This window comes from Diadema setosum, chromosome 9, assembly GCF_964275005.1.
Source record: "Diadema setosum chromosome 9, eeDiaSeto1, whole genome shotgun sequence".
NCBI classification, from domain to species: Eukaryota; Metazoa; Echinodermata; class Echinoidea; order Diadematoida; family Diadematidae; genus Diadema; species Diadema setosum.
This window is the reverse complement of record NC_092693.1, coordinates 8,011,710-8,039,456: the sequence shown is the minus strand read 5'-3', so window position 1 is coordinate 8,039,456 and position 27,747 is coordinate 8,011,710. Positions and strand designations below refer to the sequence as shown.

Below are 27,747 nucleotides of genomic sequence, written 5' to 3'. Positions count from 1 at the left end.
GAATTAAAGCGAAAATGTTAAACTCTTGAAAGCATCCTGGAACCTTCCTCGAAACCAAACAAACTCATTACATAGTGAAATTCCATTCAAGTCCATTTGAATTGGACTTTGATAAGTGTAGTAAGATCATCCAGGCATAAGTTTTATCAGAATCGGACATAAAATCAAGAAGTATACAAGTCGTAGAATTTTCAAATTGAACACGTTTGCACAAGGGCAACAACATCATTAAAAATCAGTTTTTATGATATTTTCGTCTCACGACTCTCGTAGATGTGCATGTATGTGCACATGAAAATAGAAATGTCATGATTGATAACTTCGCAACACCATCACAACCAACCCAAAAGCCTAAATGTGAAGAAGTTTCTACAACACACATCAATGATCATTGGTGCGAACGATGCAAGTTTTTTTCCCCCTTCCTCCCCTCCCTCCCCCCCCCCCCCCCCCCTTTTTCACTTCGCGTGAACTAGACTAAGTTTAATGAAGATTTGTGCGCATGTGTAAACATCAATATCTTTTGTTATTCCTTGTCCGAGTGCGGTTAAACGTTTACCAGTCTCAAAGTCGGCATTAACGTGTGTAGCAGTGGACTTGCTCTTGCCGTTCATGGTTTTGTCATAATGAGCGTGTAGAGGATGCAAGCACCGAAATGTACGCCACAATTCGGCCATACATGTATTTCAGATTAAAATCAATCTCTCATCACATTTCACGTACCATGCACCGCAAATATACATTTTTCGTGTCCCCTCCCTCGCCCATCCCCGCCCCCCCCCCCCCCCCCGCTTTCCCCCCTATACTCGACATAAACTTTGGGGAGATATTCAAAATATACAAAATTGATATACTACTTATCATCCGTTGTATCAGGGAGGTGGAAAAAGACCACCTCCCTGGTTGTATCGAGCAATCTATACATCAATATCAATATCCATGTCTCGCTCTCCCTCTCTCTTTTAACTCCCTCCCTCTCCCCTGAACCCCCCCCCCCTCTTCTCTCCCTCTCTCCCCCTTCTCTCCCCCTCCATTCCTCCCTCGCTCTCTCTCAGGAATAGCTTGAGAATCTACCAATGTAAGAGAGCGAAAAATGGGGTGATAAATCGCTTCTAAATCTGTATAAGTGTACGTCTCCCAACTTGGTGCTATTTATGTGATTGTTAAATGTACACAACTGGCTCTTAAACGTGTCCGTATGTTTTAGAACAATTCGGTAGCCAAGGTAAACTGACGGGATGCCCTATCTTATGCCTCTTATTATTCTGCCAATAAATCCTCCCCACACCGATAAGGGGGGAAGGCTATGCACTGGGGTCCCCAATTTAAGAGCTCGGATCGGCGGGAGAATGATTGAGTTAAACTCCATTTTTATCTCTTCTGATTTGTAACGTTTGTTTTGTAAGCATCGTAAAGACGTTTATCTCGGTTTATTAAGTGTCTCGGATTTCTTTTGAAATCGTTTCGCACTTACGTTAATACATGTATATAGCCCCTTGCTGCAATGGGACCTACATAGCTAAGGGTGTCGGGAAAGACAACCACGTAATTTACACGCTCGGGAGTCTTACAAAGATGCAGTAATAAATCAACTCCCTTCCCGAATCGATGGCTGTCTGCAGCTTGCTCTATTCTTCCACGGGATAAAGAGTTGAAACAGGTTAGCTGTGTTTGTTATACGTTTCTAGATAAATTTTGCACCTTTTTTACTATATGGATACAAATCTTATAATACTACATGTAGATGAATATATTGATATCATAATCATCTGGTATTTTTTTTTTTTTTGTCACTATAGGAAGAAGAGTGGATTACGACGAAAACAGATCTAGCATCTTTTCCTTTCTAAGCCACCTATACACGTCACCCCAACCCCTCCTCCACCTTCTTTTCTTTCTTTTTTTTTTGTTATTGTTTGTTTGTTTGTTTGTTTGTTTGTTTGCTGGTACTAATGCAATGCAAACATATACTGCCGACAAGGTGTCAGTGGCGCTTGAAAAGTCAGCAGACATCCCTATAGCATACATCGATTATCAGGGATCGAACAACTCACACGGGTAGCCATACACGACTTTGCCTGGCCCTGAAATTGGCAGCATTAGGCCTACACGACCTCGGTCCTCAACGTAATATTCGAGCACCCCACCCTGTCTTATGTATACTTCCCCCACTACATAGTTACCCCCTCCTTCACCAGTTGATATACTTTACTCAGCAGTCGATACCTTCACCAGTTAGCATATCGTCACTGAGACAGCTAACTCCGCTTTGAGCCTGCGTGTTTCATCAGTTTCGTTACAGTTAAAGCGTGGCGACCTGGCAAGAGAAACGGCGTTGCAGTCACAGGACTACACAGTAACATCATATCGAAGGTAAGGCATGGAATTAGTTATCCTTGTCAAGTTATTTTCTTCGGTTTCATTACAGTTGTCCATCCAATATCATGTTAGTAATTGCGTTTTCCAACCAGATCAAGCCTATTTTCTCAGATGGTTAGCAGAAAACGCCGATGAACTCGCGAGCGCTTTCTAGCAAATCTCAGCCATGCGAAGCTTGAGAGTCTCTCGCGTTATTTTACATCGAGCTTCAGCGGGAAATTATAAGGTAAGTGAAAATTAGAATTATCTACACTGATTTCAAAACACTTTCCTTGTTGATGTTTTTGTTTCAGAGTTGTAGTTACCCTCCATTTAAAAAAGAAAAGTTTTTCTAGTGATTTACTCTGCGACATAATGATAAACGGATTCATGGCTCTGCGTAAGTCCATATAGGTCTGCACATTAATATCCTCTACTATAGCCTACCAACTGTGCATCTACTGACACGTACAGCGTCATGCAGACGAAAAAGCAGAACAAACACACAAAGAGATTATATAAACTGAAACTTCATATTTTCTATACATTTTAATGTCTGTACGTCGGTGCGCGTGTCATACAGAATACGATATCATTAACCCCTCGAATACGGGAACCCGATGTGCCCTGATTTCCCGTGAGGGAATCATTTATCTTGGAGCCAACGGTTTACTACAGAAACAAAACAAAATAGGGAAAAAAAGAAAAATATCAGTGTATAAGATAGGAGTATAGCTAGAAGATGCAGAACGTTCATTTTGTTTTAAGATCATGTGAAAACCGTTTTTCAAGGATACCAACAAGATTGCGTCCTTGTAGCATGCATAAATGTTCATAGAATTTTACGCTACGGAAGCATTCAAATTTAGTAGAATATTAGTGGATATTGGATATCAATATCTGAATAATCAGCATCATTAAAAACAGAAACAATGACAGGACACATAAAGGTGTGACATCCTCCATGAAAAGACATGCAGAACATTCAATATGTTTTAAGATCATGTGAAACCGGTATTCAAGGATGACCGCGCAGCTGGCGTCCTTGACGCCTGAACCAAGGAGGTTCGAGAGATGGAGTTACAACTGACTATAATTATTCAATCAGCTGTCAGTTTTCTATGGATGGACAAAAGAATTCCACAGGTGCATTTGTGCCTTTGATGTTCGATGCTTGAAGCCGCCATCTTTCTGAGCAATCTGAAGATTCATTTTTAACGCTAACATAATATCGGGTATATGCTGCTCGTTTATATCAAATGCAATGAAATTTCACCTAATGATAAAGCATATAAAACAAAAGTCAATGCCGTTCGAAAATATGTCCAAAAGTGTAAATCTGAGCTGCATTTTGTGAAAGTGTTTGAAATTTTACCCTCATAGAAAGCCGGTTTTATCGCCTTTCTCCTTATTTCGGCCAAATGAAACTAATATGGCATCATCTTCAAGTATAGTTCTGTATAAATCAATATGTCAGATTAGCGTACAGATACATACAATCGAGTAATTTTGATATCTATTTCAGCAATATTTGAGCAATATCTATTCTATTTCTAAAAACAAAAATAAGAAAGGAAAAGTACATGGCGTGACATCTTCCGATCAAAGGACATTAAGCCTTTTGCGCATGACGCGCATGCCGAGTCACAGGGGTTAGTTTTCCAGTGGGCCTAAAGATATTCTTCTCGGTTGTGTTTTGGTTTGTAAAATATTTTGCTGAATTTGATGACTTCTGGCAGATGTCTCAAATCCAGATTCAAAATTTGAAAACACAGCATTAAAATCAAAATATGGTTATGTTTTTGTTGTTGCCTTTTTGTTCTGTCAGTCGTTGGCTGACTCGTGTTATATATGGATATAATTTTAGGTAAGGATTGCCTTTTTCGTGATAAGTGCTTATCATTTTTTTCTTCTTTTTTTTCAGGGAAAATAGCTCCAAAACCCATGACTTCTTACAGTGCTGCTACAATATGATTAATATCATCAACCTCTCGATTACGGGAAACTGATGTACATGCATTTACCTTGAGGGAATCATTATCTACAAGTCAATGCGTTAAACAAAAAGAAAGAAATAAAAGAAAATCATCCCAGTTATCATATAGAATTACATCGAGAAAGAGAAGAAAGTTCATTTCGTTTTAAGATCATCTAAAAACCGGTATTCAAGGATAGCCATGCAGCTGGCGTCCTTGCAGCCTGAACGTTCATAAAATTATGAGCCAGGATTGCAATGCAGTATGGAATTAGTAGGTGTATTTGATTCCAATTTTTGAATAATCAAAATCCTAGAAAAAAAAAGACAGGACAAGTACATGGCGTGACATCTTCCATTTAAAGATGATAAAAAGCCCTGCACATTGTCGATTGTGGCGCAAAAACAGTCATGGGTTTGATTTTCCACTTGGAATGAAAATATGCTTTTTGGACTGTTATGGTTTGCTGAATATTTTGTGGAATAAGTTCGAAGTTTGGAAATATATCACTAAAACAGTGTATAGTTTTGGGTTTCTGAATTGCAGTTTTTGTTGGATCTTTTTTCTGTCTCGAATTGGCCGTCTCCGTTTTTCACCAATGAGGGGTGTGAATATACTGAACGGTTTCTGTGAAAACCAGTAAGCAGTCTTGAAACTTTGTCCACAGTCTTGATACGAATAAATGATACAAGGTGGTTGTAACTATATTATTCGAATGGGTGCAAGTCACGGGCTCGACACCCACGAGTCACATAGCCCACGAGCCATACAGACCACGAGCTAGACACTAGTAAGTGAACAAGGCCCACGGGATCGATATCAGCTAACATAGGCCTAGGAGCTATACTATCCACGAGCTAGACAAGAGGCAAATAATGCCCATGGACTCGACACTAGGCAAAAAAAGGCCCACACGAACTCGACATTAGGCTACATAAGAACCTATAGTGTCGAACTCGTGGACCTTTTTGCCTTGTGTCGCGCTCATGGGCCTTGCAGTGTCTAGCTCATGTATGGGCCTGTTTTACTTAGTGTCTAGCTCTTGAGCCTTTTTTCTTGGTGTCTATAGCTCGTATACTCTATGACTCTGGACTTATTTTAATGTCTGGTTCGTGGGTCGTATGACTCGTGGGTGTCGAACTCGTGGGATAACCTCACAAGACTTCCTTTGAGCTGCTCACAAGGCGTCACTAAAATATCCTTAAAAATAAAGTGCATCCTTTGCTTTGAAGAATTGAAGTCTAGTCATAACAAAGCGACAATAACTTTTAGGAGGAACAGGTTGCAATTGCTAAATCATCAGCCCCCCCCCCCTCCATTCCCCCCCCCCCAAATACTATGACCCCAGCGAGTTTTTGTGCAGAAACCAATGTGAGTATTGTGATATTATGACATCATCGCCTCGTACAATTTACACATGTGCTTATGGTTGTTATAAAAAATACACTGTATGTGACATTTTTAACACAATGATATTCTTATACCTAATCATCCTCTTTTGTCTGACTTTGATCTTATCATCAAAACCAATTTTAGTTGGATGTATAATTTACTTTGATTAAAATCCCTTATTCTGAGGAGCAGCGTATACCTGCACACCACATATTATTGGTTGTTGTTGTTTTTCATGTTTGATGTAAGTGCATTTCATTCATATAACGCTACCGTTTGATATCTATTTCATGAACATATTCACAAATCGTCATTGTTATTGGGTAATAATTTTGTATTACTAATTTTGATATAGGAAATTAATAAAATGACATGAAGTGAAGATGAAATGAAATTAGTTAGCTGTCACATAACATATAAAGTTGAAAATCTCCTCTTTCAGAAGTCGATCCTTGCAGCCTTAACCTAAAATTCTTATCTTTTGTTGGTTTTATGATGCAACGTCGCTTTGGTCCATAGTTAGGGACATTTTGGCGAATAATCTCCTCTCAGGACCCACGCCTTCGATGTCAATGAAGCTCAACGCAAATAGGTCAAAACCAACCGTCATGACAGCAACCGCAGGGCTATACTAAACAACACAATAAAGTAACTGCGTTACTTACTCAAAAGGGGCAACCGATTAAGTCACCGTCTAAAACATCCAGATGATTAGGAGCTGCCGTTCGTTTGCCTCAAATGACTCACTGTGTGTTTCTGCCTAAAAGAAGGAAAACGGTCAACATGACGTCAATTAACATTGCTTTCCATACGTGTCTTTTGAATTTTTTTTCTTTGCTGAGCCCGAGTGAAGATAATGTATAAGATGATTGCACATTCTTTCTTCACCCAAACATTTAGTTCTTCTTTATCTGTTGAATAAAGAGTCTTTATCGAAATACACACCCCCACCCCCAATCAAAAAGAAAGAAAGAAGGAGTATGTAAATAGATGAATAATCTAGTTGGATCGTTACGTCTTAAGACTCCTTTCTGGTTCATTAGTTTGTTATTTTAATTTTGTTGGTTTTGGGTTTTTTTTTTCCAAACTTGATGCGTCGGTACAGATTGATGTGGACCATCTTTTAAGACAACAGTTATCACTGTTGCTATAGTCATCTCCTAGAATACCAAATTTCAGGCGTTCTTGTCGCTAACAATATGCACATAACAGGATTTGCACAAAGAATATAAGAAAACTCTCATTTGGGTTTTTTTTTCTTTGCACACAAGCTAAGTTTGTGCCAGATGATACGGCAATAGCGCTTATGTTTCAGATGTTAGCCCCCTTCGTAGTCCGTGTTTTGATACTGAAGGAAAAAAAAGACAAGTTATTATTTCACTAAAGAAACATATAAAAATGAACGACTCTATCAAAGTTCATGGCCATAATACAATGTCATCTAACAGACGTTACAAAACTGGTCGTAAAGGTGACTGCAAATAAACCAATAAAAAGAATGATAATGTTCATGATGATTATATATATATATATGCCTCCTTGAATGTGATCCATCTAACATGGCCTTTCAAGGCCGTTATATTCATTCTCTTGCTTAGTTCTGGAGACAAGTTTAACTGTTTGCTCAGAAAACATCTCTTTATGCAACAATGCATCTCAAACTGGCGTCCCGTATCGCTGTCATCTTGCCTTGTGGTTTAAGAGATAGCGTTTGAAAGCAAACAATGATATCCAGCGCATATCTAATCTCATGTCCCTAATACTATAGTTTGATTGGTGGAAAGGTGAAGGCCATGCATGTACCAATGGGGGTGCATGTTTAATTTCATCATTAGTGTCATCATCAGTTTTGACATTTTCTTGTCAACCAATCAACTTCAAAAGAACCGCATTTTTGTCGTTTGATACTGTATCTTTTTATTGTATATTTCCACGATACTTTGTGTTTCAACAGGAATAGTTAGAAATGGTGTCTCTAATTCGGTAATTTCATTATGGTAATAATCTGTGATGATAATAATAATAATGAGAATGATATACAAGGACAACGGCGGTGGTGATAATGATGCTGACGATAATAACAATAATTGTATCATCATCTCCATATCATATTTGATATCATTATCATTGTTATAAAATCATTATGAAGATTATTATTATCGTTATTGTTATCATATTCATTACCCTCATCATCATTATAGTTATCATCATCGAGAAGTAGGCCTAATAGTTGGTCAAGTAGTAGAAGAAAAGAGCAGTAGGATCTATATAATAAAATATGATGATGATGATGATGATGATGATGATGATGATGATGATGATGAAATGATGTTTTTGGATAACGATGATGAGGACAAAGACGAATATTTCTGCTGAAATGAATGTAACCATCATTTCCTCTGCAATAGTTGTAGAGACTCGTTAACAGCGCAGTACACCCCCCCCCCCCCTTATGTCATCTATGTGTATAGGTCCTACTGTCTGCATTTGCCGAATGCTCGGCGAGCTTGAGTATGAAGGTGCCTCCTAATCCATTTGCCATTATGCATGTATGTGGATCATTCCAGTAGCATCTGAATTACATGCGCTTTACAAGAACAGCGTTGGCCGAACCTAGCGACTGCAATAGAAAAGAAAAAATAACAGTAATAAGTCCGCAAGCAGCACATTTTCTTTTTCACAGCTGCATGGGCAGAGATAGAGAGACGTGCCGCCATTCTTCTGCGAACCACAACTTTTGTATTTGCCATGTCTTTTAAGTTTATCATCACGGCGAGGAGTGTCGCAACAATTCATTGTCATGTTTTCATTGAGCACTGATAGCGACGGCGCGGATCGCTCTATTAACAGGGCTAAAGAAGGCAATTACGATGTATGTATCTTCTCTATGATAGTTGCAACAGTAAAATGGCGGAGGGATTACCTGACAAATCACATTAGACGAAATGCTTAAAAGGTTCAGTGAAGCAGCAAAATATATACATATAGATAGACTCGCAACTACATTATTATTTATGACATGCGCATCAACATGGACTCATTGTTGTATGCACTATGTACAGTGCGATAATGATCTGCGCTCCTTCTAAACTGGTTCGACTTTGTTTGATCGGGCTATCATAGTGCCCGATTTTCATTTGCTCTTTGTGTAAAGAAATCTGCGGATTTGATTTAATTCGGAATTAAACAGAAGGAGAGGGGAAAAAAGACATTCAGGGAGTTTTGCGAGTGACGAGCGCGGAAACCGACGACCCCTAGAAAAAGCGTTTCAATGAGGAACGGTTTTAGTCACGATAGGGAATCTATACTGATTAGCAAGATGTGCATTTTGGTGGATTATAGTATTCATGCAGGACCTATAAAAAGTATGTCGTAATCATTATGACCTTTTCTTTTAATTTGAAAGATGAAGAAATTCTGCTGAACAAAGCAAGCGAAATGATGGATGGATTTGATGAAATGAAGTCAGATATATCACGCAATTAAGTGTATGGATGCCAGGAAGATTTTCCTATTAGTGACAAAGTGATATTAATCAAAGTACGTATTGCAAATGAGTTAAAGTGATAACATTATCTCATAAGTATCCCACTTGGACGCAGCTTCAGATTTTCACAAATCTTTTCCTTGTTAAGGATTAAAAAGAGAAGAACTCATGTCTCTTGATGCAAATATTATTTTATACCTGCAGGCTTAATACTTTGGCGTTAAAGACCATAGGTTACATTTTATACACCGGCAATGTGAGTTCCGTGCAGTCACTGCGCCGCAAGTAATGCAAATGTTCTCCTTGAATACGTTCGCATTATCTGCTCTCAGTTTGAATGCTGCAATATCTAATCCACCATAACTTTTACGATTCGATGCCCATTATTGTTCTACGTGGGAGATTGGCGGTCAAACCATGCAGGGAGGTGAGCTAGCTAGTAGCTCCGTGGTCAAACTACAGTCCGTAGCCATCGGCTCACATAAACCTACGGTGTGTTCTTTACCATTATGTGGACCGAGTTTTGAGGTTGAACTTTGGCACCGCTTCTCTTTTTGTTCCCTTCTTTTTAAGTTTTGTTGTGTCAGCCATGTATGTGTCGGTCCGAACCCTTTGTCCATACCTCCACTCATTTTGTGACATAGGCTGCAGGTATGCCTCCACAGGAGGCTGTGGTGCTATACATGCGCCGTGTGACGTACGTGTGCCTTTCATTGGAAAATTTTCATTGGAAGGCAAGGATCGGATATTGGGACCTGCTAAGATAAACAGAGGTGTTTCATGATGGGGAACTAAAGCGAACACTTGAATAGCACAAAAGAAATCCAAGTATCATTGACCAAGAGAGAGAGAGGTGCAATCGAGCCTCTGGTGCCTGTCGGGTTGGCTGCAACCATGAAGGTATTATTTCTGAAACCGAGCGCCGATCGGATTTGGAGTGTCGAATATTATTCCAGGCATGCGGTTCTTCGACAAACGGTTTACCTTTACCAGCGATAACAGCTACACGGGAGAGAGACAAAAAACAAAAAAAACAGTTGTGTCTACAAAGAAATTAGGATATCCCTCTCTCTGGTGCTTAGCAACGCAGTTTTGGGGTGTGTGTGTTTTGGTTTTTTTTTTCCAGGAGAATTCCGTTCAGATATGGGCCTTCTTACGTTGGAATATTAAAATTCTGCGTCGTCGCTGTGTCTGCGTGGTTATCGCATGTGGATTAGCGATATTTGCACGTATGTATTGATCAGCAGGTTGCCGCTAGGATACGAGATGCTGATTGCTGCGCGGATCTCTCGATCCTTCGTATCTTCGTGTTGTCCTCGGGTCTCGATCGTATTTTGATCCACGACTGATGCGATAAGAAGGCGAGGATGTCAGACATTGGGGTGGTAGCGGGAGAGGACGGGTCCCCCAGCGGCCTCCGATTCCTGGTCCCGAAACGTCTCCAAGTAGCCGACCGGAACCAGGGCGTGTACCTTCTTGCGGTGCGCCATGGAAATGGTATGCTGATACTACGTACTTCATGTTATTACCCGCCCCCCCCCCCAAAAAAAAAGAAGAGAATATCTTCAGAATCATCAGATAATCTTATTGCCCCGTTAACGAGCCCGAAATCAAGCGGTTATTAATTAGTATCATAGTTGATATAATGACGTTTAAAAGAATACATAGGTGCTGAATGGTGATTTGTGGCTTGTCAAGGATACATAGACAAATAACCAGGAAGTTTGTTTATATTTACCCTATCGGAAAAAAAAGAATTTGCGCAATGATGTATGATTATGTAATATAAACAAGAATAAAAACAATGTAGGGCCTATTACAACCCACAAACAAACATAGATGCATTAAAAAAAATAACGCACATTCAGAACATACATACAGACACACACACACACACACACACATAAATACACGTGCGCGCACACACACACACATATACACACACACACACACACCGATAAAGTGAATTCAAGTAACACTCACGACAACGAAATAATTATCATTGGCTTTGAGGTCGCTCTTTGTTAACGAACAGAGATACCCAGCCCTGTGTCGAGTCATGAAATCTATTAAAGGTTACATCTTGGTTGCCCTTCATTCTTATAGTATTGCTCTATTGTTCTATTAGTATAATATTTTGAGATCGAAAGCGTGAAATAAAGTCGGAATACTTTTATTCGGGACCCGAGAATGGATGACATTTGATCTTGTGGCAATTGCTCCAATGAAATATCTGCACGCGCTAAGCCGAACATCAATATTTTACCCACAATCATAACCCTAACCCTAATCCTTATCTGGAACTAAACCTAAAGCCCTATCACAACCCTAACCCTAACCGTAAGTCTTTGGAGAAACTGTGGCAGGAGCAAATTAATGTTGTGTCACCGTAGAACGACTAGTACGATGATGATCGAATCGAGCTGTAGTGTTGAATCGCACGCAGAACAAGCTGTTGCATGCGATGCACTCTCGCGCGCGATGAATACCGCTATGTCCCGATATGAATCGATAATCAAAGTAACGGAATGTAAAACATCAACGTAGTAACCACGATCGAGTAAGCTCTGAGACGGAGTAGCCTACTTCCAGCAAACCTGTTTGGTTAATACTTCGCATTTTTGTCATCACTCATCATACTCCTGTTATCTTGGTTTCATTCCACACATATCATCTTCAGTATATGATATTAAAACAGAAATCGACAGTTCTGCATTCATGTTTCACTCTAACTGCAGCGCTTTAGTGACAATGATTAAGCTTCCCGAATAGCCAGAATGCTTAAGTTTACCCACTTTTCTTTGAGCAACAGCCTAGTTTTTTAGATGTCTAAAATTGACTGCTATAAATACTTTTTATGCATCTCATGCAAGCAGAGGTCTTTTTCAGTTTTATTTTAGTGTTTTGTTAAGGAGTCAGAACACAATCATGACAATACAAGCTTCACGGGCAAAAAACAAAAACATGAATTTTCGCAGTCAGTCAGTTTGAAAATGCTATGCCTCTGACAAAGTGCGACAGCAAGTTTTCATTTCGCAATAGTGAAATCCATGCATGTGTTTCGACGAGAAAATGAAACGCACCAAAGATGCATATCATGAAATCATAGAAAACCAATGAGAACAAACACATAATCAAGCAATTGATCAGGGCAAATCGCCCTGCCCTGCCGAAATCAATAAATTATTATAGTGCTGCACGTTTCTGCATACGCAAGATTTTACTTATCAGTGCGAGCAGCTATGTTTGAGCGACAACTTTGACTACGAGGGCGCTATTCTATAATTATGAATACAGTAACTTTGCCACAAGTGAAGCAAGGGGTGTTGCGACATAAATTGTCGCCTCGTCAAAATTGTCGCCCCCGGCTCGGGGAGGCAATTTTTGACGGAGTTGGCGGCATAAATTGTCGCCCCGTCACAAATTGTCGTCTGGCGACAATTTTTGATGCTTGTGCAGTTCCCAATTTTTGACCTCGATGGCGACAATTTGTGATGGCAAAAACAATTGTTGCGACATAAATTGTCGCCCCGTCAAAAATTGTCGCCCCCGGCTCGGGGCGACAATGTGACGGAGTGTGTGAGTGTGTGTGTGTGTTTGGAGTATAACAATACAATATGTGGAAACTGTACATGTGTGGTGGTTGTATAGCGGTAGTGGTTTGTTTGTATGTATAAGTGTGCCTGTATGCGTACGTGTGTATGTACGATGTGGGTACGTGACGTATGTGTATAGGGTGTGTGGTGATGCGTGTTTGTGGGCGCAGTTTTGTGCCTGCATGAGTGTGTATCTGAGGGGTTTGGTGTACGTGGGCTACGTACGTATGTGTGTTGTGTGCGAGCGTTCGTGTGTCTACGTAAGCCCGCAGGAAATAAAAGGAACGAAACATTCAAGCGACACAATTCCCACAACACGCACAGCGCTAAATCACACACACACACACACACACACACACACACACACACACACACACACGCACGAACGGACACTCAATAATCATGTGCGCGCGCACACACACTTCCTTGAAACCTCACCGTGACATTTTACATGGCTTGTTTGCATGGATGTAGCCATGTAGGTTATGTTTTGGTATTTCAATGACTATTTCAAGAATGATATTACCCAGCAAAATGTGCTTCGAGGGCGGGCGACAATTTTTGCCGTCAGCCCTCATCATAAATTATCGCCAGACGACAATTTAAGCCGCCAACTCCATCAAGAATTGTCGCCTATTTCAGGGGGCGACAATCTTTGACGGGGCGACAATTTATTTCGCAACAGAGGGGCAGGGATCATGATCATTGCATTATGTTTCATGGTTATGTAATACTAGTGGTAATATCGCATATAGCACGGCTATTCTTCCTTCGGTTTAATGGTAACTTTGTAGTCTGGGTGCCAAAGGCTGAACCTTGTTTTACCGTCCACCCAATGTTTTTTTATGGTTTTACCCTATTTCGGGGGTGCTGAATCCGAATCTGCATGATGCAACTCTTGCATCCTTGAGGATTTTGAGATATTCAAGTTGGCCGCCAAAATGGCCGCCAAAACCCTGAAATTCCTATGTATTTCCTTCTAAATGGTGAGAAGTTCAAAACAATTGATGGTTCTAAGCTATTTCCAGGATGCTGAATCCGAATCTGCATGATGCGACTCTTCCATCCTTGAGGATTTTGAGATATTCAAGATGGCCGCCAAAATGGCCGCCAAAACCGGAAATTCCTATGTATTTCCTTCTTAATGGTGAGTAATTGAAAACAATTGATAGTTCGAAGCTATTTCGACGGTGGTGAATCCGAATCAGGATGATGCAACTCTTGCATCGTTAAGGGTTCTGAGATATTCAAGATGGCCGCCAAAATGGCCGCCAAAACCGGAAATTCCCCTGTATTTCCTTCTAAACGGTGAGAAATTGGAAAACTGTTGATGGTTTTACCCTAGTTCGAGGGTGCTTGATCAGAATCTTGATAAAACTCTTGTATCCTTAAGGGTTTTGAGATGATAAAGATGGCCACCAAAATGACCGCCAAAAATGGAAACTCATATGTAAACCCCCTTTTTCCTTCTAAATGTATAAAATTGAAAACAAATTCATGGTTTTACCCTATTTTGAGTTTGCTGAATTTGAAGCTGCAGGATACAGCTCTTGCATCCTTGATGGTTTTGAGATGGTAAAGATGGCCGCCAAAATGGCCCCCAAATGGCCGTCAAAAACGGAAATTTCCATGTAGGCTCCCTGATTCGTTCTAAATGGTGTAAAATTGAAAACAGTTGGTGGTTTTACCCTATTTTGAGGGTGCTGAATCCGAACCTGGTTGATGCAACTCTTTTTTTTTTTTGATGGTTTTGAGAATTCCAAGATGACCGCCAAAATAACTGTCAATATTGAAATTTTTGAGACCCTATTCAGCACCCTCGACATTTTGTTGTTGCCATTTTTGCATTCCTTAGGGTTTTCAGATGTCCAAGATGACCGCCAAAATAATTGGCAGAAACTGAAATTCCAATGTTAATTTTTTTTCTTCTAAATGGTGAAAATTTGAAAATAGATTGATGGTATCACCTCATTTCGAGGGTGCTGAAGGTTTTGAGATATTTACAAATGTCCTGTATAAACGGAAATTCCTTGATATTTTCTTATAGATTGTGAAATATTGTGCTATAACGTGAAGCGAGGGATTAAAAGCAATAATCCCTATTCTTGAATTCAACTCGGTTGAGCAAATTTGTCAAGTCAGCCAACAATTAATGGCCTCCAAAGTGACCGTCACAATGGTATTGTAATATACTGAGATATTCCGATATGTCTCAAACGGAACTTTAACACGTAATGGAAAGAACACTGATATTGACATCATACTGAAACGTACAAACACAAAGATAAGACTGAACATTTTTTTTTAATGCACAATTGTTATAAAGTAATGCCTGTGGTAGCCAATAAGGGCTCCGCAGACTGATGTGAAGTTAATCCTTTTTGGCTATAAGAGTAATATTAAATTAAGACACTCTGTAAGTGAATCATTCTGAAATTAATTTATAAGTCATTGATTCTTCCTCACTTCGATTATGGAGACATTATATATGGGTCAACGTTTAAGAAACACCTAGATAAGTTACAAAAATTACAGAAGAGGGCCGGCCGAATTATATTAAGATTACAACCCGATGCTCATGTTTCTGTTTTCGAAATGCATAACGCTTTAAACTGGCAACTCCTTGATCAAAGAAGGTATCATCATTCCCTTACCCTTATGTATAAGATTATGAATAACTTAACTCCTTCTTATTTAAAGGATGAATTTGAAATTGTAACCCACTCCTACCCCTCCCGTTTTGGGCAAAAATTATGACTTCCCAAACCTAGAACTGAATATTTGAAAAAGTCATTTAAATATAGATATGCTATAAAGGAATATAATGACCTTCCCATGGATATTAAAATTTCCCCCAGTGTTTATATATGTAAATCTAAAATAAGTATGTGTAAGGTTACTGCTCCGTTGATTTGATTTTTTTCTTTTTGTTGACGAAAAAGAGTTATTACAGAATTATTTGAATTAGTACAGGTTAGTGAAAGTTATGATTTATTATTTCTCCACGCCCTTTCATTTGTATCCTGCTCTTTTGCTTTTCGCCACTCGATGTTGTTGTTGTTGTTTTTCTTTCTGTCAATTTATGTATTACAAACATGTAAATTTTTTATAAGAGTTATGCATTTTTTAATTTCACATTGTATTTGTATAACTTCCATGTTCTGGACCCCATGGAAGACCAGCGATGCCATGTTGGCATCGCTGAATATGGGCCATCCAGCCGTTGTTGTTTTTATACGGAAAATAAAATTAATCAATCAATCAAATCATGGCCTGCTGGTATTTGGTGTTGAAATTTGTCTTGTATTCTTATGAGTCTCGCCGCGTACTCTTATGAAACTTGTGTCATATTCTGATTAGGTCACTAGAAATGGTTGCATCCATGACCACTATAGTAGATATAAATATAAGGGTAATTTCAAAAGCACTCTGCGTGATTATGATATTCATAAGTACTGGACTATCAACTATAGGTTTTCCCGGCCAATTTCGCACATTTGTCAGTCCATTTGATAAAACGTTCATTCAATTTAGCGAAAATCCTCGTCACTGCACATTCTGTCATTCAAATTTGCAACTTGTTCATTCAATTTAGCATTTCGATCAATGAAATTCGCACATGTGTCTTTCGAATTCGTAAACGGGCATTCAAATTGGCACGTGGTCTTCAGTCATTCAAATTCGCCAGCACTGGCGGAAAACGGTATTTCGGTCATTCAATTTCGCGTATGGGCAGTCAAATTCCAAACATGTTCATTCAAATTGGCGTAATGTCATTTCTATTTTGAAAAGGTGAGAACCGTAATCTATACGTATTTAAATGTGAATTTTTGTTTCATCCACACACTGTTAAGTATAGTAAAGGTGTCTTTGACCCTAAATAACTCGAGTTTGTTGTTCTGTAACGCCCCTCTTCTTTCATACATTTTATGAGAACTATACATGCACCAGTACCGTAGATCACTTCACTTTCTTATGTCCAGTCATGGCAGCACAAGTCAGATACAGGCGTATCCCTCAAGAAGACAGGGAAAGAATCATAGAAGCATTTGAGGGTAATAACCTTGACTATCTAGAACTGGCCGACACACTCGGAATAAAACGCTCAACGGCCAGATCAATTGTGGCCACCTATCTTAGGACAGGAAGACGCAATAAGTTGCCAAGGGCAGGCGAGCGAAACGTGAAGATGGATGACGAAATGAGAGCTCGTCTCCAACACATTGTGGACAATAACCCCTTAGCCACCCTTGAGCAAATGAAGAGAGATCTACAGGCAGTCTTTACGCAGAAGCCCCCTGTATCTGTCTCCACCATTGCAAGAGCACTGGATGGAATGCTCATCACCTCTAAACTAGCTGAGGATGTTCCTGATGCTAGAAATTCGCCGAGAATCCTAGACATGCGCGTGGAGTATGCACAGTGGTTCATGGCCGAGGGTGTCGTTGCACACTGCGTTTTCATCGATGAGACCGGATACAACATCTGGACAAGACGATCTTTTGGGAGAGCCCCACGAGGGATCCCTGCACGTCGAGTAGTACATGGCCAACGCGGTCGGAACTGCAATGTCACTTTTGCAGTTTCTAGTGAGGTTGGGCTTGTTCACCACACCATTGCATCCGAAACCGTAACGAGGGACACATTCGAGGCTTTCCTGGCTACCACCGCCCATGAATGCGACAATGTTTTCCCTCCGAATGAGGATGTGTACCTGATCTATGACAACGCACGTCCTCACGTCAGAGCTCAACTACCTGATGATGCGAGCCCGAGGATTCATTTGAAGCGTCTTCCTCCCTATTCTCCGTTTCTCAACTGCGTGGAGATGGCCCATTCTGCATTCAAGGCAGCCATCAAAAGAGATCTGGCCCGCCCGGAGTTGCAGCAGAGGCTAGGAGACAGAGGGGCAGCACAAGAAGCTGGGGTTAACCTCCAGGAGTGGAGAATCAACCTCATTCAGCAGGCAGCTCGGCGAAATACAGACGCCATAACACAAGAGAAGGCCATCCGGTGGTTTAACCACACTCAGACCTACCTCCCAAGATGCCTGGCCCGCCAAGAAATTGATGGCTAGAGCTGATCCAAGAACTTTATTCCTAATGATGATTGACGCAATATAGCACCCACCAAATGAAAATAATGAAACATGCATATGAAAGAAATAATCACAATGTAAATTGAAACCTCCTTCTCCCAATTAGTGTCAAAACAAAGTTATGATTAATGTATCTGTGAATGAAATAATGCTATCGAACATTAAAAACACATATACATTATTTTGAAAGTACAGTTGCAAAGATGATATCAGAATAAAGAATGAATACGAAAATATGAAATGTTATAATGCTTTCAAACAATACCTATGATGAATGAAAATGAAAAAAAGGAATAAAAGCATAACGTGTCTGCTAAATTGACTGCAGTAAATGCGAAACTGGATGCCCAAGAACGAAATCGAATGAACGAGCGGAACGTATACGTGATCACGTGACTATGTCATGCTAAATTGAATGACCGAATTGCGAAATGGTGCTTGCCTTACGAATTTGAACTGAAAAAGTGCTAATTCGAATGATGTTAATGGTAATTTGAATGCTCCAAAATGAATTTGAATGAAAAGATTATAAAATTGAAATACCGAACATGCCATCTAGGCTAAATTGTGCTAAATTGAATGAAGCAATTAGGAATTGGACTGAAAAAAGTGCGAAATTGGCCGGGAAAACCTATATTACCTTACATGTTGTCGTTTGTTTGTTTGTTTGTTTTTTACTGCGCGTTACCTGTGATTTTTCCATTCCCTCGTGTGTATATATGATATCGTCGCTTGGGCGACAAGACCCTGTATCTGAAATTTTAGTGAAAATGACTTTTTTGAATAAACAGTCAGATAATCAGTTAATGATGTCCTGTCCAAACCTTAGCTGTCTACCCCAAAAATGAAGCTACCATGGCATGTCAAAGGAAAGGTTCTCTTTGTTACAGTGCTTTGGCTGCCATGTTTGTTTGCTTTTTGTCTTTGTTTTTGTTTTTCTCTCCTGAACATGTGACATTTTGTAGATACGAGGTTTGTCGCCCCATATATATATATATGATATTACATCATATTGAAGAAAATTTTGAAGCAGGACTATACAAAATGTCCAAGTCTTGTCTTCAACAATGTCATCTAGACCACCAATATAAACCAAAGTAACCAATGTGAGTGTTCATGGATGAAACGATTAAAACTGTTCATGGATTAAAACAGGTAATGTTGGGAATCTCAGTAAACTTCTCTACATCACTACCACAATATGATCGAGATGGGAATGTCTTGTCCACTGATTGTTAGTGTCCAAAACATATCCACGATATGTAGATGAAACAGTGTAATCTTTCAAATATTCAACCTCATCTGTAGTCTTGCAGGATTCATTCCTGGCACAGCTGTATCTTACAAACTTACAAGATATCCGGTAAAGCTGGTTTCACTGTACAGCAAGTTCAAACTGGGATGTACAATATGCGTTCGTTTATCAGCAGAGTATGGTTGGGTTTAGATTTTGCTATTGACGAAAACCTGAAATAGGGTAAAACCATCAATTGTTATCAATTTATCACCATTCTGGCGAGCATTTTGGCGGCTATCTTGAATATCTCCAAACTCTCAATGATGCAACGGTGGTATCGTCCAGATTCGCATTCAGCACAGTGATCGAAATAGGGTAGAATCATCAATAAAATTGTTCTCAATTGCGAAACATTAGAATTGAAATACGTGGAAAGTGGTTTAGGCGGCCATTTTGAAATTGGAATGGGATAGAACCATCAATTGTTCTCAATTTTGAACTATTGCAAAGAAATACGTGAGAATTTCCGGTTTTGGCGGCCATTTTGGTGGCCATCTTGAATATCTCAAAATTCTCAAGGATGCAGGAGATGCATCATCCAGATTCGGATTCAGCACCCTCCAAACAGGGCAAAACCATCAAATGTTTTCAATTTCTTACCATTTAGAAGGAAATACATCGGAAGTTCTGGTTTTAATTGGCGGTCATTTCGGCGGCCACTTTGGCGGCCATCTTGAATATCTCGAAACCCTCAAGGATGCAAGAGTTGCATCATCCAGATTCGGATTCAACACCATCAAAATAGGGTAAACCCATCAATTGTTTTCAATTTCTCACCATTTAAAAGGATATACTTGGGAATTTCCTGTTTTGGCGGCCATTTTGGCGGCCATCTTGAATATCTCAAAATCCTCAAGGATGCAAGAGTTGTATCATCCAGATTTGGATTCAGCACCCTCGAAATAGGGTAAAACCATCAATTGTTCTTAATTTTTCACCATTGACAATAAAATACGTGAGAATTTCCGGTTTTGGCGGCCATATTGACGGCCATCTTGAATATCTCAAAATCCTCAAGGATGCAGGAGATGCATCATCCTGATTCGGATTCAGCACCCTCCAAACAGGGCAAAACCATCAATTGTTTTCAATTTCTCACCATTTAAAAGGAAATACACGGGAATTTCCGGTTTTGGCGGCCATTTTGGCGACCATCTTGAATATCTCAAAATCCTCAAGGATGCAAGACTTGCATCATCCAGATTCGGATTCAGCACCCTCGAAATAGGGTAAAAGCGTCAATTGTTTTCAATTTCTCAACATTTAGAAGGGAATACATAGGAATTTCCGGTTTGGGCGGCCATTTTGGCGGCCATCTTGAATATCTCAAAACCCTCAAGGATGCAAGACTTGCATCATCCAGATTCGGATTCAGCACCGTCGAAATAGGGCAAAACCATCAAAAAACATTGGGTGGACGGTAAAACAAGGTTAGGCCCAAAAAGTGGCTTTAGCACCCAGACTATTGGGGCTGAGTAAAAACTTTGTATGGTACATTTGAAATGGCATGGAGTTTGTAAGCGCCCCCAACGGCGTGCGTTTATTAAGATTTCACCTGTCTTAAATGAATTGTTCCAATTTGCCAGAGACACGTCATCGGAACTAATAACGCATTCCGTATTGAGTGCCGAGAGTCACAAAGATTCTACTGTTGAGTTATTTTCAAAAATAAGCGTATATGAATTTTCACCTGCAAAATGTCGATAAGGATGAAGTGAGTGAAACATTGCAAAAGCAATAGAAGCCATTTTGGTTGATTTCTTCTTCTTTTTTTCTGTCAAGTTCTATTATTGCATTCAATGCATGTGAAAAGAAGATGTCATATTCAAGACAGTAATAACATTAAGATATTCCCTGCAATCCCTTTATTGTCTGTCTTGAGTATTTTGTGCAGTGCCCTTAAAAAAAAGGAAGATTACCCAACTGAAGCACGAGAAATTTGTTTCCTATGCTTAAAGAGATATTCCAGACGATTTTCATAATTTCACATGAAATTAGTATAGATAAATCGTCAATCGTAAATACATAATTACGAAATGCACAGAAAGATTCCAGATTTACACAGTGTAAGTGGGAAGCACATTGATTTTTTGCTCATCTCGTCTTCGCGCAAAGATACTAAGGTGGATGAATAGCGCCATCACACGTAGACTAGACAATGTTCACTCTGAGTTGGCACAACGCAGGTCTTGTACTCAAAGGTTACTTCCGAAGCATTGATGCCCAGAAAAGCAGTGGAAGTGCGAGTAACTGTTTTATGGCAAGATCGATCCGAAATGTCTCCTTTTAATGAAACACATACTGCTGTAGCTGCAGGAATATTGTTAGCTGTGAGTGTATTTCTTTTATAAGAAGTCTCTATTAAAACATTACAAGTTTAATCGAGGCCTGGATATGAAGTTTTGAAGCAGACAAACACACTCAAATCACTCGAGAAGGCAATTTACGTCAAATACCATGATATGATTACTCCTCACTGCTTGAATGTGTCAGCTTTGTATTGAATTATTTTGGTCATAAATCATTAATAGACACAGATAATCTGTTTCCGTTCCTTCATATCTCCGGTATGTGTTTAGGTAATATTTTCCTTTCTTATCAGTACACTTGTCAAACCAATGAACAGTGGGGGTTTCTCGTGTCCCCAGTTGCGACATCTGACGTTGGAACTTTTGACACCCCCCCCCCCCCCGAGTAGGCCTTCAACTTATTATTTTTCTATTTATGTTTTATTAAATAAAATCACAATCACATTATTTACACACAGTTGGCAACAATTTGAAAAAGACAAGAGATAACTCTTAATCTATGGAGACACCAGGGTAACTACCTTCCATAGTGACTAAATAACACAATCACATAATTATTATTTAAACTCATATAATTTATGAACATGACATACACTGCATGCAATACATTTTGAGTGCACTGATAGAGAGGTAGTGCATGTATCAAGGTATATAGATGTTGTAAACTCTTCTTAGTCATGGGTGGTGAAATAAATGAATGTTTGACGACGACAGAAAACGTCATGCTGGCTGGATATGCAAAGGAAAACGTCCTCTAACATAACTACTTTTTAACAAAATCACCCGATCATGTCCGTGGGCGCATTTCAGCTTTTATATCTCTAATTGCCCGTGTCGAGACAAAATCGAGCAACCGATTTTGAAAGCCTTCGCTTGCTCCAAGGTCACCATTTTCCCTTTGTTCCCAAAAGATATTTTCTCATAACACAAACTTCATATTGGGTGCAATCTTCGCCACTTCCTTCCTGAGTGCATCTCCCCCTCCCCCCCCCCCTTCCTCAGTTTTCTCTCCTTTCGTTCTCTCCTTTTATCTTTCTCTTCTCTTCTACAATGTATCTTCTTCTCCAGCATTCTCATCAATGGTTGCTATTCTCTATTCCTCTATTCCAATATCTTGTATCTCACCCACCTCTCCCCCCCCCCCCATCTTATCAGTTAATCTTATGCGAATATTTCGGTGTTCAATTATCTTTCGTGCGATGTATTACTTTTAAGTTTTCTCCCCAACAACCAAGTGATTTAATCCATATCTTCTTGTGTATGATTTAACCCCACGATAGCTCCCTTGTTTTAATAGGCAACACGAATGTGGTTGTTGGAAAGACAGTGATGTAACATTTCATCAATACCAATACACAGTCACACTTATTCATATAAAACATCCATATGTATCGACATGATTTTCATTATATATATTTTTTTTCTGTAAAGTGTGCTGGACAAATAGCACAAGTGTGCTTTACCACGTCACTAAAAACAAAATTTTCTTCCGATATAATACAGCGTATAATAATAGAAAATGCACGCCTGCTCCTTCCGATATTGCACCAATAACATAATAATCAATCTCCCAATGTTTGGGATGAGCGGCATACAAATACTTTAAACGTGTGTTTGTTTATGCATGCAGGAGAGCACCCGTTCTTGTGCTTATAGACTTACCATACTCATTCGATTAAACATACATTTTAATTTTTCTAGTTTTATCAAGCCTCCTTATCCAGACGATGATGGAGAAGTACAAAGTTCAGATTTACAGCATTCCGATAGTCCCGCCGTTATCGAGTTCTGTACACAATTTGAAGTGGAGTCAACATGATTTATACGATCTGTTCCTCCGATTGGTACATTTTGAAAGAAGGAGACAGACGGAAATATAAAGAGAGAAAGAGGGTGAGAGGGTGATAAAGAAAGGACTAGAAAAGAGACTAGCATATGCGATATTAATTAAGCGATATTTCATAGAGCGCTCCAGACATGTGCAAAGTCTTCGACTGAAGCAGCACCTCATTTTGTTACATCGGAATACATAAAATAGAGCGAAGTTTCAACCTATATGGTGGTGTTTCTCACACCTCCAGCAGGGTGATTTCCGTTCTCTCAGAAACATACTCTCCCCTGATTTTGGATTTGTCGAGTTTGTTCTGTCGCACATCAGGATCATCATGGCGCTTTTCAAGTGAGTTGGTTTGGTGGTAATTGCGACAAGGCTTTTCGAATGTTGTCCCTCGGACCGCTTCTGAAAGCGTTGTAACATTGTCATCGCTTTACGCTTATGTTCTTGCTTCTTCTTCTTCTTTTTTCCAACTTCACACCATGTGGAAGTGTGGACAAATTTGGCGTTTATTTCGTCCGTCATGATTGATATTCAAGGAATGTCATGATACTTCGATTAATGTATGATTTTACATTTATCTCATGAATCTGTAGCCATCCTTTTATTTGCTGTCTGTAGACTCATTAATTATTATTTTTTTTTTGTCTCACTTAGACGTAATGAAGTTTAGTGCACGTGTGTCTACGAAAAACCCGCTCAGGAAAAACAATGGGATACCGTGGTACTATGTTGCACCAAGCACGTGATATTTTAGAAGTTCTTAATTCGCGCTCTGCAGTGGATAATACCTACTTGTCAATGGTGATAAACAGCTCGCACTCACAAAATAAAACGCCTTTCTGATCATTTATACGCCTGACATGGGACTATTGACCAATGAATTTTTCAGCGGGGCTAAAGGGGGTTTTCATTACCCCCAAACATATTGTTAACATGTAGATTCAGTGAATACATGTACAGAAATTTAAAAAAAAAATGGAAGAACACGTTAGTGAAGTTTGAAGGTACTCAGACGATCCATCCAAATTTATAAATATTACCAGATTTTTGGTTAAATTTATGTGCCGTAAAGGCTGTTCCAAAAGGCTACAATCTTTTATTATCAATTTGGTTGAAAATAATATAAAGAGAATTTTACATAATTCGTTTTTGTCTTTGTGAAAACAAAATGCATAATGAAAATGCATATTTTGTATGTTTACGATATGATGCATATTTTCTTGCACATAACATTTTGTTGTTTGTTGGTTTGTTTGTTTGTTAGTTTTTGTTGCTGGAATATCAAATATGCAACTTCGCTGCTAGTGAAGTGAACACTATACGTTAAGTACAGTGAATTATGGTCATGGTTAAAGGGACTGTACAGTAGTGGTTGAGGTGGGGATTCATGTTTTGAACATTCCCAAGTGAGATAATGAAAAGCCTCTTATTATGAAAGAGCATGTAATTTTAAGCAGGATTCAACGTTTATTTGATGAAAATTGGTTTTCAAATGGCTGAGATTAAAAAAAAAATAGTGCTAATAATAAAAGGCGACATGCCACAACTTCATTAGGATCTCTTTGTTTCATCTTGTTTTTGAATATCTCAGCCATTTCAAAACCGATTTTCATCGAATAAACTTTTGATACCCCTTAGAACTGCTTGCTCTTTGACATCTCATATAATTTCTGAATATCTCGCAAAATGTTAAAAGCTAAATCCTCACCTCGACCAGAACTGTACACACCCTTTAAAGTACTGTTCTTCATTGTTCTGTCGCCCTATTTCAGAAGTTTGTTGGGCTTTGTTGTTTGGTTGGTATTTCAAGAGGAACAACAGAGAATGAATCAAGTGAGTTGCTACAGAATCAGCATAATTATCATGGTTCTAATTCATTGGGGATGGCATTACCGAATTTCTTGTGCAGAAAACGAAGTACTTGGTTGCAATAAGCTAGGTACCAATCATGTAAACACGTAAGATTCTCCAGAAATAAGAGCTTTTAGGAGGTAGCCTGGGTGAACACAGTTTCTAACAATGATTTCCATGGTCACGTGTACCCACTGAACTTTTCATAATGAGCGAAACTTTGGATGAGTGCATTTCCTACGCCGCACTGAGACTCGAGCGTAGTTCCTTCTTGAACGCTAAATGCGACAAAACACTCAATTTTTCTAATTTAATTGTGTACTTCAGTGCTTCGCATTGAATCTCTAACTACTAGCAAACACTATGCAGTCTTGACCTTTAGCCCAAGCCTACGTCACGTTTACGTCATAATGGCAAACCGCGAGGTGTATGTTTGAATATCAATGTGGTTATGTTTGAAATAGTTGGTTTTCCACTGAAACGAGCAAACGTAGGCGTAATCCCAAAATAAACACTTTATGCATGGTGCAATATCCAATCTACAGTATACATAATTAAATCAAGCAGGAGGAAATTTTGCAGATTATGGAAATTCACCGAGATACAAAATAAAAAAAAACATCTCAAATCCTTAAAATAGTAAATTTCAATGAGCTGCGTAACCAATAAGTCAATGAGCTATTATGTTGTACGCCCTACACTCTAAGAAAAAAAGGTTCTCAAATGGTTCTCGTCGGCTCCAAAATGGTTCTCATCAGATGGTTCTCGCAAAATGGTTCCGATGAGCACCTATAAATGGTTCCCAATCGAAATGGTTCCGTTCGTCACCATTTGCTAGTATGCGATCCAGTCCCCGAGTGTTATTTGTGGTACTCCTGCAGGTCAAACAATATCTTTAGGTCCACTTTCATTTTTCCCCTTGCTGTATATTCGAATGCCAGATGTGAAAATCACCAAAACTGTGGTATTGGTACAAAAATATTGTATGTGTTTCTACTGCTGTGATAATAAAAAGTACATATTGTTTTTATCGTAGACTAATGACTTCTCTTGGCTGCGTGCCAACTGACAGCTGCCACCATCCAATTTTAGCGCTCGATCAGATATGCGTACGCGTAAACGTACACATACTAGGACTATGTAATTACCGCGGCGGCACGCGCCGCGGCTATATGTAGCCCTGTGCTGCCTGCCTGCGCCTATGCATGCAACGTACCACCGCACAGCGGCAGAGTGCCAATGCAATACCCATGCATGCAGCATGATGCAGCAGACGGCTAACCATAGATCACACCCATAACGAGCGGCACCCGGTAACGTTTAGACATTAATTTTGACAAAGTGGACTGGAAACGTGTCACTGTCAATTCCATTTTCGCCATGGCAGTCATCACAATTTAGGAGAAGAGGTAAGATTTTTTAGTTTTAATGTGGTTTTATCTCATTTTTAGATGACATTCGTTGGTACAAAATCAAGTTAGAATGTTACGTGTTAGATTCATCACTCAGTTTTCGTTTTCAGTCAGTGATTAACCTTAACGGTTAGCTAGATCCTAATGTTAGATCTAATTTGATCGAAGCTGCTATCTTGTGTAATGTTTACCAGGTACAGTAGATCCAGATCTAACAATAACATGTTAGGCCTGACACTTCTCCCAATTAGAAATTTGGCATACCGGTAGCAATGGCTCATGGGCTAGCCCGAACAGACGCCGTGCGGGGCCGGAGCATGGCTGTCGCGTTTTTACAGCGACTGGGCAGGGCTAAGACGGCCTAAGTTACATTGTACTTAGCTAGGTATGCATGTAACGTTTAGACATTTCTATGCCTACTAAAAATAGAGTCTACTGACTCCGAAACATAGCCCAAACGCCGAACGCAAAGATAACTGTGTACAAGGAGCGCCCCGGGGTAAGGTCTATACCGTCTAACCAATAAGGAAATTTGTTCTATATTCGCACTTAGGCCCCTATATGTTATAACTGTCAGTGTTAACGTTAATAGAGCCAATAGAGGTCTGTCTACAGCCCAGTAGGCCTAACTGTTAGGTCAAAATCTCTTCAGTATGTTTTCAGGCTTGTTCTAAGTAACGAGTCACGTCATGTAATGCCGTGTTCTGTTTATCGAATTAATATAGCAATGACATTGTTTTATTAACGCGGTGTAGGTCTATATGCTTGTATCTTTCAATTCATATATCAGGGAAGTGGACACACCAACAAGCACAGAAACCAGGGAACAAGTAACTCTGGCCGGGACAATGAAGCAGTACGTACGTGTTCAGGTCGCTGGTGCGGTTAGGGAAAAAGGTAGACTCTACATTGATCAGAGAGACAGCCCGTGACAGACCGTTGACAACATCGGCCGGAACCGTAGGCTTAACACTAGCCAAGAATGAGGTGGGCGGCCACAAGAATTCATCGATCAGAATAAGAGCCCGGGATAGCCCATTTGCAGCATCAGCCAGAACCCTGGGCTAGTCAAGAATGAGCTGTGTGGCTTAGACGTTACATCGATCAGAATGACAGCCTGTGATAGCCCGTTGA

The 27,747-nt window shown here is 39.6% G+C and overlaps 1 protein-coding gene across 1 annotated transcript; it reads left to right on the top strand.

Annotated features, from left to right (window-relative positions):
- Window positions 1-16,794: 16,794 nt before the first annotated feature.
- Window positions 16,795-17,951, top strand: LOC140232474 (uncharacterized). The gene has a single exon (XM_072312566.1). The coding sequence runs from the start codon at window positions 16,795-16,797 to the stop codon at window positions 17,884-17,886; it is 1,092 nt and encodes a 363-aa protein (XP_072168667.1). The 3' UTR covers window positions 17,887-17,951.
- Window positions 17,952-27,747: the final 9,796 nt, after the last annotated feature.